This window comes from Symphalangus syndactylus, chromosome 5, assembly GCF_028878055.3.
Source record: "Symphalangus syndactylus isolate Jambi chromosome 5, NHGRI_mSymSyn1-v2.1_pri, whole genome shotgun sequence".
Lineage (NCBI taxonomy): Eukaryota > Metazoa > Chordata > Mammalia > Primates > Hylobatidae > Symphalangus > Symphalangus syndactylus.
The window spans coordinates 58,302,274-58,315,249 of NC_072427.2; the positions used below are offsets into that span (position 1 = coordinate 58,302,274).

The following is a 12,976-nucleotide window of genomic DNA, read 5'->3' on the forward strand; positions in this document are numbered from 1 at the left end:
AAGGCTGGGAGGAAGGAGAAGCCAGTAGGTCTGGAAAAGGGGAGCTCATGGAGAGGGTACTTACTTACAGGATAAATTCTGTTTTAGTCATGTTGATTTGAAGAAATGGTGATACACACAGTTGGAAGTCTCCAACGTACAGTTAGAAAAGTAAATCTGTAACTTGGAAGACCTGGCAATAAAGATCTGAGCATAGAGACTATGGTGGCTAAAGTCATGAAAGAGAATAAGATGAGTTTGCAGAAAATGAAGGAGGTTCAAATTTGGAATCTTAGGGAATGTCCATTTCTCATGTCAGGATGAGAAAGAGAGTTCATCAAATGAAATCAAGAAGGAAGGGTCAGAGAGGTAGAAAAGTCTGGATAGTGCTAGGACCTGGACCCCAAGGATGGGGAGTAGTTCTAATAAATAGTAATGAACCAACAGGGCCAAATACTGAAAGGGTTGAGAAGAACAAGAACCACAATTAAAGAGTGCTTAAGGTGTCTCAGCGTTTGAGGCCATAGACTATAATGTGGTAGAAACTAAGAAGTGGAAGGATATGAAAAATGTGAAGTAATGTGTAAGCCATTGATATGGTTTGGCTGTGTCCTCACCTAAATCTCATCTTGAATTGCAACTCCCACAATCCCCATGTGTCATGGGAGGAACCTGGTGGGAGGGGATTGAATTATGGGGGCAGGTGTTTTCTGTGCTGTTCTCATGATAGTGAATGAGTCTCACGAGATCTGATGGTTTTAAAAATGAGAGTTTCCCTGCACAAGCTCTCTCTCTTTGCCTGCTGCCATCCATGTAAGATGTGACTTGCTTCTCCTTGCCTTCTGTTATGATTGTGATGCCTCCCCAGCCACCTGGAACTGTAAGTCCATTAAACCTTTTTTTTTTTTTTTTGTAAATTGCCCAGTCTCAGGTATGTCTTTTTCAGCAGTGTGAAAATGGACTAGTACAGTCATGCAATTTAGTAAATTAATATTTTACATCAGTAAAGGGCTATTCTAAAATCACCTCAACATGAGATTCACCAGTCCCAAAACCTCCTCAACACACTGCTTTTATGTGTAATAAATACTTAAGTGAGTGAAGTGATTAAGCTCAACCTTAATTTTCTTTCCTATTTTTGTTGTTGTTGTTGTTGTCTGTTGTTATAGTTTTAAAGATAGTCAATAATCCCTTAGGGAACAAGCACTCTAGGTGGTCACTAGTGAATTCTCATACGTGTTAGCCATTTTTAAAAGAATTAGACTACAGCAAATTCACTAAACATTATAACTTTATAGAGGACAATATTTGATGATTAAGAAGACACTCCAGGATCTTGCTCTACATCTGGGTCATTACACTGAATTTAATTATGAAGAAAGCAAGGAAAATAAATACCAGACAAGGAGCCCAGAGATCTGGGCTTTGATCCCAGCTTTCATCAATTCAGTTCACAGTTCACCTTAGGGGGCCTTAGTTTCCTCATCTTAGAGTGAGGGGTTGACTCTATTGGTGATTCCCAAATCCGTGCTGGTCTTGATGAGGTTTTCATCTCCTTTGCGGGAAAAGGAGAGAGAGTGAGTGATAAAGAGAGAGAGGCAGAGAAAGAAAGAGATTATGTAATGAGTTATTCATAAAGTCAAATTTATTCTTAATTCTAAGATTTGTCCTTTTTACTGTCTTATGTTAAAAAGTTCTTGCTTTATACAATGGTAATAGTCATTAACTAGCAGTTTGATTATCAATGTGCTTAATAGCAACATAAAAACATGGCAACCCCATGATACAGCTGAAAATTGTCTGCACATTTTTACTCGTCTATGCACCCATTGAACTTAGACTCTACATTCTCAATTTTAGATTGTATGATAAGGTACAAATGTGGTAGTTTAAGATCTCTGACTTCTGTTTGGACCTCAGATGAGAGTAACAGGAGCCACTCAGCAGCACTGCAGGCCTCCTGAACTCTTAGAGTCCACAGCATTCTGCCATGCATGTTGGCGACAACAGCAACATGCTGACAAGGAATTGCAAAGCAGAACTCACATCCTAGGACACTGGAGCGCTGAATACTAAGAGAAATTGTGTGTCCTTTAGTGCAGAGAGAACAAGGATTTGCTTTGTTAGATTCCTTGAATTATTTTAAAGGAAATTTCACCAGCTCAAAGATACTGGAAATGAGATCTGCTCAGAACACGCTGTAGGGACAAGTTGAACCTGGGAGTTGGCCATATAGTTACATATAGTTACCCTAGAACCAGCATAAAAGTCATTTACCTACATTTTTGCCTACTGAAATATGGGTCTCACCCTGGCACCTGAAATAAATGACACAAAACTGTGTTCATCTCCTTTCCCACTGTGTGCCCACCTATTTCAGCAGGAACTATTAAAACTGCAGCAAATCAGAGCAAATTGTTGCTGGCAGCAGCTTCAATAAATCTGTGCCACTGAATTACAGGAAGAATTAAAATGCAGAAATTAGAAGTCAAAGGCATTGAGTTTAGTGTGAGACTTATCTGATTAAGTATAGTTTCATAAGCCACTAGATCTCAATCTCATAAAGCCCAAGGGAAAACCTGAGGGGGGTGGAAGGTGACAATTCCACCTTCCAGAGGAAGTCATAAATTTCAATATGCCATAGCAACAGAATACATCTCTCATTAAAGATGCAAACATAATACAGCTCAGAACAAGCTCCCTAGGAAACAAACACAGAAAAGCAGTGTTGGTGTTCACCATTAACTTGCAACACATGAGATCTGCCTAGAATGTTTTGCTTATTGGGGCAGGAAATAGTTTGCTGAAATCAGAAACATTGTGTCTTTTTTTGTGTGAGTAAAGGCCTCATAAAAGTCGAATAAGAATAGAACTTTAAGAGAGGCAAGAATACAAACAGACCGGAAAGGCAGGCATTGGAAACCAACACAAAGGAGGACAGGGACTGATCTGCAAGGAATATCTAGGTGTTTTGTGCTGAGCACTTTTACAAGACATTCTGCTAAACATTCTAATCACTCAGTCATTTAATCTTTAAAATACACCCAAAAGTGGGTATTTTCATAAAATGAAAACAGTCTTTGAGAGTTTAAATTATTTGCTCAGAATCATACAAATGTCAGTTTTGCCCAGGGCTCAAACTCTTGTGTTTCTAATGTCAAATGTCTAATTTCTAATGTCTAATACACAATGATTACAGTATAAATTTACTGTTAAACAGAGGCTGACCTGCAGGGAAATGCAAATAAACTACTATAATGCTGGTGGCTTAATCTATTGCTTTAACAACCCTTTCCAACTGGAGACTCCTTGAAGATGAATCAGCTCAATGGATGGCACCTTGCAAAAGATCTGCCTCCTAGGCTTCTGCAAGTGTGCTCAGCTTGCCTCTATCTCTGCTGTGCCTCAGAGGCTGCCCCAGCCCTGCTGGGACAAAGCCCCTTCTTTGAGTGATTTAGTTTCCGGAGCCTTTCACCAGAATGGCATATTAACTTTGGCCTTATAATGTAATCCTCCAATCTTAAAACATCAGAAAGAAAAAGGAGAATGTGAAAAAGGAGTAGAGGAAGGAGTAAAAGAGGAAGAAGAAAGGAGGAGGAGGAAGAAGAGGAAGAGGAGGAGAAGGAGGAGGCGGTGGCAACAACCACATTTCCATGTGTTCAGCTTCAGGGAGGTATCAGTAAGTGGATCCTTGCCTGTGTTAAGCAGTTGCGATGTCTGTGGCTTTTATAAACAAAATAATGCACATATCATCAGAAAAAGATTTTTTTTTGTACCTGTCCCCTCTCTATTTTAGAAAGGAATCTGAATCAAGGATTTTTGGTATGGCTTCCAAGTTTTAGGACAAAGGTATATTAGTATACCTTAGTAGCTTATTATAAAGATCTTGGAAACTAAGGATAATTTTTCTTAACATTAAAAAATGACTTTTGTAAAATGTGTATACCATCATTCCTACTGGCACCAAATTAAAGGCAGGTGTAGTCTCAGGAGTTCTTTCTGTTCACAGGCTTCCCTGGTGAGAATACCTTCTTGCCTTTGAACACCTGAACAAAAAGCAGAGAAAAGTGTTTTCTTTTTTGCTAATGAAAAACATAAATAAATCTTCAGTCAGTATATAAATAGTACTTGTGTATGTGGTGAGATATTTTAAAAGATGGTAGCTAGCAGAGTCAGCTCCCTCAACACTACAGTTCTTTCCATCTTCCCTGTTATACTTTCCTTAGGCAAAACCTGAGTCAATGCAGACTGAAGCCATGAGTGCAACTAATGGAAGACATGCATTTTCAGCAAATGGATGACTCCTATAGTTAGGAAGTGAGGCTGAAATGGATATTGGAGGAAGATTTAGTGTTGTGTGGAGTTTAATATATCACTAATAACATGGGTGAAGGCTATCTTTATCAAGTGTGACCTCTTAGCTTCTGTGTCTCCAAGCATGGGAAGTCCTAGCTAGTTAAAGCTTAAGCCTGCCTCCCCTAAGGCTAATAAACAAAGATTTATGAGACTTTTAGCCAGAATGAAGGAGCCAGGGTCTTTGGATAGCAAATGCAGTGAAGCTAACTGGCCCTCCTAGAATTGAATCCATATCCTTGGCCTCATTGAGACCACTTGGGCAACTGGCTACCATGAATAATACAACATAGCAAATGAGATACTGACTTATATGAGTGTGGATATTTTCATTAGCATTTTAAAACTATAGCAATATTACTGTTAAAACACAAATAAGAGGCCCTCTTATGTGAGAAAATCCTCAGGACCAATACTTTGAGAACCTGCCAGAGGAGAAAATAAACACATGAATTTTATTTCAATAGTCAATATTGAATAACAACATTTCAATGTCAGGCCTTTAAAATTATATATGTGAAAGGTATAAAAGTGCTATAATGAGAAAAATGAAAAATTTCTGATTTGGCCCCCACCACAGGCTGTCCACCTGCTGTTGATATTGGCTGCACAGTGCCCCAACATTCAAATACAGCGGGCTTTGAGGTCTGACTTTGAACCATGCCAGCATCCCAAAGGTATTTCATTTCTCTGTCATGTGCACCTAATTTAAGTCATAATAATGGCTGATAGCTTTCTCCAGGGGTTTAGAAACCTGGGAGGCTTTGGGTTTTTCTTTCAAAATGTAGTAGCTACAGTACCCTCTAAGACCTAAGGTCCAAGTCCTCTGGCTCTCTACTAAGAGTAACTGGTCTTGAGAGAGACTCAGTTTAAAATATAGGCTGTGTGGAAGCAAACCCAATGTGTATGTGGTATGGGGGGCATGGAGGTGGTGTATGAACCTGATGTTTTCCACTTTGCTGTTCTAGAAGCAAGGCAGTATAGTGGAGAAAGTACTGAAAAGTATTGAACTTGGAGTCAAACAATCTCCTCTTTTTTTTTTTTTTTCTTTTTTATTTTTTATTATACTTTAGGGTTTTAGGGTACATGTGCACAATGTGCAGGTTTGTTACATATGTATCCATGTGCCATGTTGATTTCCTGTACCCATTAACTCGTCATTTAGCATTAGGTGTATCTCCTAATGCTGTCCCTCCCCCCTCCCCCCACCCCACAACAGTCCCCGGAGTGTGATGTTCCCCTTCCTGTGTCCATGAGTTCTCATTGTTCAATTCCCACCTATGAGTGAGAACATGCGGTGTTTGGTTTTTTGTCCTTGCGATAGTTTACTGAGAATGATGTTTTCCAGTTTCATCCATGTCCCTACAAAGGACACGAACTCATAATTTTTTATGGCTACATAGTATTCCATGGTGTATATGTGCCACATTTTCTTAATCCAGTCTATCGTTGTTGGACATTTGGGTTGGTTCCAACTCTTTGCTATTGTGAATAGTGCCGCAATAAACATACGTGTGCATGTGTCTTTATAGCAGCATGATTTATAGTCCTTTGGGTATATACCCAGTAATGGGATGGCTGGGTCAAATGGTATTTCTAGTTCGAGATCCCTGAGGAATCGCCACACTGACTTCCACAATGGTTGAACTAGTTTACAGTCCCACCAACAGTGTAAAAGTGTTCCTATTTCTCCACATCCTCTCCAGCACCTGTTGTTTCCTGATTTTTTAATGATGGCCATTCTAACTGGTGTGAGATGGTACTTGGAGAAAGTACTGAAAACTATTGAGATTGTTTTACTCCAAGTAAGAGGAGATTGTGTGACTCCTTTTACTAGATGTATGAATTTAGACAAGTCACTTACTATTAGTTTATTCTCTCCCAGTCTTAATGGGTGAACTAATAGCAAAACAAGTATCAAAGCACAGTGTCTGAACTACTATTTATCTATACCTATATGACTACAGCATCATTATTGGTGCATCTTTGGGAAATCTTAGAGAATGGAAGAAGTACCAATAGATTTCAAATAGAAGTAAATGTCCACCTTCCCCAGTTTATAGTCTGAAACAACAGTCTGAGACTCTTTTATAAGCTGAGCTCCAGAACAATCTTAGATTTTGATAATTAAACAGCTTACTTTTGGGCACTCTAAAGGAACACAAAGACCATCAGGAATCCAAGTGGATGCACCAATGGTGTTACAGAACTCCATTCTTACTTCTTTTGTGGTAGGGTTATTTGACTGATACGGGAGGTGGTGTCCCAGGTTACATATCTGTATTTCAGTAAAGTATGTAAAAAAGGCATTTGTAGTAGCCCCATGAACAAGAAGAAATTTGGGCTGCAAAATAATATATTTATGTAGGTTATTTTTTAATTATAACTTTTAGTTTAGGTTCAAGGGTACATGTGTAGGTTTGTTACATAAGTAAACTGCATGCCATGGAGGTTTGGTGTACAAATTATTTTGTCACCCAGGTAATAAGCATAGTACTCAATAGGTATTATTTTTCTGACTTAGGTAAGTTCTTGATCATTAAATAAGCATAATCAACAGTATGAAAGTTAATCCAGGAGGGCCTCTATTAGTATTCTGAAGGTATGCCATATCACAGGTTAGTAATAATTAGCACCTTGCATGGCATGGCATATTCTAGCTTTAAAAATACCTTAAAGGTTCACATATAGAGACATCAATACATGATTGGGTATTACGATTGGAAGGAATACACACACACACACACACACACACATATATTTTTTTGAGACGGAGTCTCACTGTTGTTGCCCAGGCTGGAGTGCAATGGCATGATCTCGGCTCACCACAATCTCCGCCTCCACCCTGGGTTCAAGCGATTCTCCTGCCTCAGCCTCCCAAGTAGCTGGGATTACAGGCATGTGCCACCATGCCCAGCTAATTTTGTATTTTTTTTTTTAAGTAGAAATGGGGTTTCTCCATGTTGGTCAGGCTGGTCTCGAACTCCCGACCTGAGGTGATCCACCCACCTCGGCCTTCCAAAGTGTTGAGATTATAGGCATGAGCCACCGTGCCCACAGGTACTCAAGCACTTGCACGTGATCAAGATAGAGAAGAGCTGACTTTTGCAGTTCACGTGGGAGGAAAAAAAAGTAAATCTAGAAATTCTAGTTAACTCCAAACACAGTGAGTGTCACTGGTGTTTCTCCAAAAGCCAATCCAATATTAGGCTACACATAAAGACTGTCCAAAACAAGGATGGAGAGCACAACAATTCTGGAAGAAGACAACCTGGAATGCTTATATGGCCATCAAAGATGACATAGGCTCTGGAAACTATACTACAGGGAAAGTTGGGGGTAAGAAGAACCTTTAGCTAGGAGAAGAAAAGAGTGGATGGTGGGCGATAGAGGCAAGCATGGCAGATGCCTTGTAAGAGGTGAAGGGCCACAATGTACAGATGGTTTGACTTGTTCTAAGCGGATTTCAGAAGAGGCGCAAGGCCCAAGCTGCAGCCTAGAAGGTAGCAGTTTGAGTACAATACAAGAAAAAAACATTATTTTTCTTTGCATTTCTGATGTTCATCAGAACATGTGGGACGGAAGCTCAGGAAAGAGATCTTAAGAGATAGATGTCGTCCACAAGGAGGCGGTATATGAAGCTGTGAAATGGCTTGGGGTTTCCAGTGTCTTCCACTACCATCAGCCCAGAATTACCACCTTCCCAGTTGCACTTCCTCCTAAATCTACATCTCTGGTGCCTTTTGCTTTGAACAGTCTCTTGCCTCGGAGCTTCTCGGCCATCAAACAGAAGGGGGCACCCTGCACCGTCAGTCAAGGCAAGGACCAATCTGGCAATCCCCAACCATGGCAAAGGACCTGAGGCTGGGTGGGATGTAGGAGCCTTCCAGGACCTGGAAGGGAACCTCCTGTAACTACTCTCTACTCCCTTTAGAGTCCACAGGGCTGGAACTCTAAATGCAGAATAAGGTTAGGGGTGGACAGAGAGGAAGGGTTGTGATGCCACCTGACTTCCAAATTGAGGATGGCACAGGATCCCCCAGAAGCTCCCTGGGGTACAGAAGTCACAGCAACCCTGGACAAGCCAGGGGTTTGGTAAAGTGTACTTACCAATTTTGAAGAGGGGAAGGGATTCTCTTAAGGTGTAGAAAGGACTATCCAGGGAGTTGCAAACTTTGTTGTAAGTGGACAATCACCCTCGCTCCTCACTGCACCGTTTTCTCCTTGCCCAACAAGGCACGCGGGTTCTAGCAAGGTATTCGAGTCCAGATCTCTCTCTCTCTCTCTATCTCTCTCCCCCCCGCCCTCTCTCTCTCTCTCTCTCTCTCTCTCACACACACACACACACACACACACACGCAAAGGGGGCAAAGCGAGCAAAGCGAGAGGGTTGGTACCCAGTCTGGGCGCGCTGGAGCTAAGCAACTGGCCTTTGTTTGTGAATCGGCGCAGTTTAGGGGACATCCTCCGGTCGCCACGGGGCGCGCGCTTCCGCTGTGTGTGCGGTGCGGTGCCCAGCGGTGCGGGGGAGGCTCCACCGCGCCGGCCCAGGGCCCCCGCACCGCCCCCGCCGGCTCGACGCGCCCGGCGTTGCGCTCTCCACGGAGCGGGCGGCCGCAGCGCACTTGGCTGGGGCGAGAGGCGAGAGGGGTGGGCGGACTGCTTGGTTGGCGTTGGCGCTCTGCAGTGCAGTGGAGTGTTAGCCCAGCTCCCTATATGGTCGGGGATTAGCTTGGCGCTGCTGAGGCTGAGGCTGAGCCAGGAGCCGGAGGAGGAGGTGGAGGACGAGGACGAAGAGGAGGAGGAGAAAGAGCGCAGCAGCAGTCAGCGCACGCCGAGCGGCTGCCGGGGGAAGCAGAGGCGCCGGAGGCTGGGGCACCGCCGACGCCTCGGGAGCCATGGCCGAAGGGGGAGAAGGAGGCGAGGACGAGATCCAGTTTCTGAGGACTGTGAGTCTCCGCGGCGGGGGCGAGGCCGTGGGCAGGTGGGGAGGAGCGCGGAGCGCGGCGAGGAGGGGCTGGCTGCGCTGCGCCGCGCCGCGGTGCCGGGTACCCGGTGCCGAGCGCTTTCTCGGCACCCGCGGGCTGCAGAGGCGGACCGGCCACCTACCCGCGGGGCTGCGAGGGGCTGCGTGGGAAGGGGCACCATCTCCTGCCTCTCCCTTGTTCCTCTACCGCCACCCCTGCCCCAGGCCCTCCACCTAGGACCGCTCGCTCTCCAGGCAACTTGCTACTTGGTCTGAAACCCTTGATGCCCAAACTTCAGCCGGGTTTTGTTCGCGGTTGTCCTGACCCAGAAGAGCGGCGTTGGAAGCCCTCGCCCCGGGGTTGGCCCTCTGACACGTCCACACTCCACGCCGGCCCCATTCCTCTTCCAAGGCGCCCCCACGCACCGGGGAACCTCCGCGAAGGAGCCAGCGGGGCAGGGGGGAGCGTGGGGAGCCGGGTCAGAGAAGCGGGCGCAGGCGCTTGATCCTAGCCCTGGGATCGCTCGGAAGGGAATTCACCCAGCGCCGCCCCTCTCGTGTTAAGCCCCACGCCGGCAACTGCTGCTGGAGCCTGACTTGACTGACTGCCTGCCGTGTATTCGAGAGCTGTGGCTTCTGCTCCCGGCTCCCGCGAGCCCCGCAGGACGGGGAAACCCCAGTCAGTGGCTCCGCGTCACTCAGGTCCCCTCCTTGGCACCTGAGGGCGCTGCTCCGTCCCAGATTTGGGGGTGAGGGGGGCGAAGTGTGTTGCAGCCACACCAGCCTTGCCCTATAGGAGATAATACAAAGACTTTCAAGGTGGACGGCCACCCGGAGAGGTGGGGGTATTGGGGATGCATCCTAGCGCTGATTTCAGCCAAGTGACCTTGAGCAAGTCGCATAATCCGCCCTACTCAGCCTCAGTTTCCTCATGTGTAAAATAAAATGTAACCAGCGTTTCAGGGTGATAAGGATTAAATGATATCGTGAATGTCATACTGTTTTGTAAACGGCAAATTGCTCTGTAAATCTTAGGTAATTTTATATGCGCTGCCTTGCTTTCAGGAATTAGAATGAAATTCTTTCTTTCCCTCTCTCACTCCCCTTTAAGGGTGCCCCCTCCCCCGTGACCTGGTCTTCGAAGATCACAGCTTACCTCTTGTCCATCTTTTGAACCACTCTCCTCCTGCTGAAGTGCTTCCTTCCAATTCATTTCAGTTTCTCTTCCAAACATGGTTCTTTTGTCAAAGCTGGGACTTGGGTCTTATTTGGGGCGGTATGGAAGTACCTATCGCCCTGCTGGTACTACTGAGAGGCTAGAGTATTCATCTCTTCATCCTTGGTCTGACCTGCAGACCCAGACTCCATTCTCATCTTTCACACTGCACACAAGATGGCCCCACAGTTGCAACTCATGACAACCCTATTGTTATAAAGCTGCCTGCTCCCCTCAAAGCTCCATCAGATCTTTTGGTTGTCCCTCTGACAGGTGTCTTTAGTAGTGGATGGGTGGCAGCTCGGGTTTTTTCTGCCTTGTGTCCTCCATGATCAGTCATTTCTTCTGCTTATTATTAATGATCTTCTAGGCATTATTGCTTGAAAAAATTATCTTCAGACAGGACAATGTTGAATAGATGTCCCAGGGAGTTGAGGCTTAGGAAGGTGGTGGTTTTCGTGAGATCCTTATGCTTTTCTCTTGGCTTCTGAGCCATCTTCCCTGACTTTTCCTCTCCATCTGGCATTGTAAGTGTTTTTTGTTCTTGTTTGTTTTTGGTACACCTGTAGCCAAGGTTTATTATAGTAGTGGTTCTTAAGTTTTGTGTCCTGGGCTTCCTGCCCTAGAGATCAGAGCTGGTGGACCTCTTTTAAAGTACACCCATGACAGCCTGTGGGGTTCAAGGACCCAGGTTCAGAACCCCTGTTGCAGAGAAGTGCATATCAGTTATGACTTAGAGTGAGTGATGGTGGTAACCATGGGGGCAATGACTCCAAATGTGGCATTATTGATTCTTTTCCTTCTAGTTATCACCTTATGTATTTTTTAAGGTGTGTTCCTCATTTCTTGACCCTATGAGGCACCTTAACATCTTCGTTTTTAGCTCACTGGGAAGGAAATAGGTGATGAAACTGAAGCACGGGAAATCGAGTGACTTGAACATAGCTGTTGACAAGTTATTGGTAATTTTCATTATACAATGTTAAATTACATTCCTGCTAGAGCCTGGCATTGAGCGTTAGGCCAGATGTTATATATAGTCTTAAGAATATACTTAAGAACATGAGAGGAGTACTGCAGCTTTCTGAGCTTGGCATCCTCCTTCTTCATCTGTGAATCTGACAAAATGATTTATTGGAATCCAATAGCCATAAGCTTTTGATCTCTGCACAAAATTTTGACTTTAGGGTAGTTGGGAACACCAGGCTTGTGCCAGCAGTGGGATTTTTCTCTCCTCTGGGTATGTCTGGATTAGGGAAGCTATTTCACTTTGAACTCACTCAGTTACCTTTGCCTTAGGCTTTCTTTCTCCTCCCCAGACAACACCTTTAAAAGCATTTTGGCAGTGTATTAGTCATATATAATGCTTCCTCACATCGACATGGTCCTGGATGAGAAGGTGGCTGATACTGGACCATGGAATAGAATCATATCTTTGTAACCATGAACTTTAAAGGATTGCCATCCCAGAGAGCAGAAGCTTTTAACCTACTTACAAAAAAAGACCATACAATAGCATTATGCCAAGGATCCTAATCAAATTGTTAGTGGCTGTAGTGTCATGTTTGTTATAATAGTGCCAAAAATGAAAGCAGCTAGAACTATCGATAGCGTGAAATGAGCCAGAATTACTGCAGTAACCACTGTTGGTGTGCGTGTGGTGTGGCTTTAGACACTTAATTTGTGGTAGTGTTTATTTTGGTTATGTCTTCTGATATATTTGAAAGCCCACCCTCTCCTAAGTAGGGAACAAGACCTAAACAAGGGCTTTGGAAGCTTAAACACATGTTAACTAAATGCTACTGTACCCCAAGCCTTAAGGAGGCAGTCTAAAACTATATACCCTCTTCTGGCCTTCTGAAATCACTGACAGTCATGTATGCCAGTTAGAATCAGGCAGATAGACAGATAGAATCTTTAAGGCTAAAATTTTCCCTCCCACTGCTGTTGGCAGTGGCATCCTCCTCTCTTCCGATTGCTCTTGCTGACGTAGCCAGTGTCATTGACGTGGCTCTGAAGCTGCTCAGAAGCAGATAAACCTGCCAGCCGCTGATCTGAAAGCAAGGAGTTATGGTGAGAAGAGCGGCAATTACCCCATCTTCAGACAGTCGGTGGAGCAGCTGGCACCACATTCTGCTTTGAGGGTGCCAGGAGAAAACTTTTCTCTTCTACTTTTCCCCTTAGACTACAGTATCCATTTAAAAAACACAAAACAAAACAAAACTCTAATCCTTAGCTTATTGTTTTTAAAATATCACAGTCTTCTCCTTGCCAACTGCCTTTCCACCACAATGTGAATTAAAACAGAACTCAGAGCCAGGTGCGGTGGCTCACGTCTGTAATCCCAGCACTTTGGGAGGCTGAGGCGGGTGGATCAGGAGGTCAGGAGATCAAGACCATCCTGATTAACACGGTGAAACCCCGTCTCTACTAAAAATACAAAAAATTAGCCAGGCTTGGTG

The 12,976-nt window shown here is 44.3% G+C and overlaps 1 protein-coding gene and 1 long non-coding RNA gene across 3 annotated transcripts in view; one reads left to right on the forward strand and one right to left on the reverse strand.

Annotated features, from left to right (window-relative positions):
- Nucleotides 1-1,252: 1,252 nt before the first annotated feature.
- On the reverse strand, nucleotides 1,253-8,538 carry LOC129481777 (uncharacterized). The gene is made up of 3 exons (XR_008657507.2): nucleotides 8,443-8,538; nucleotides 3,926-4,025; nucleotides 1,253-1,534 (listed from the first exon to the last, which is right to left on the reverse strand). It is a non-coding gene; the product is annotated as an uncharacterized lncRNA (long non-coding RNA).
- A 384-nt stretch (nucleotides 8,539-8,922) lies between these two features.
- RYR3 (ryanodine receptor 3) overlaps nucleotides 8,923-12,976 on the forward strand; it is a 565,081-nt gene continuing 561,027 nt past the window's right edge. For both annotated transcript variants that reach the window (XM_055278588.2, XM_055278589.2), the window contains exon 1: nucleotides 8,923-9,281. In XM_055278588.2, the coding sequence (XP_055134563.2) occupies nucleotides 9,231-9,281 (51 nt within the window). In that variant the 5' untranslated portion in view covers nucleotides 8,923-9,230. The remainder of the gene's footprint in view (nucleotides 9,282-12,976) is intronic.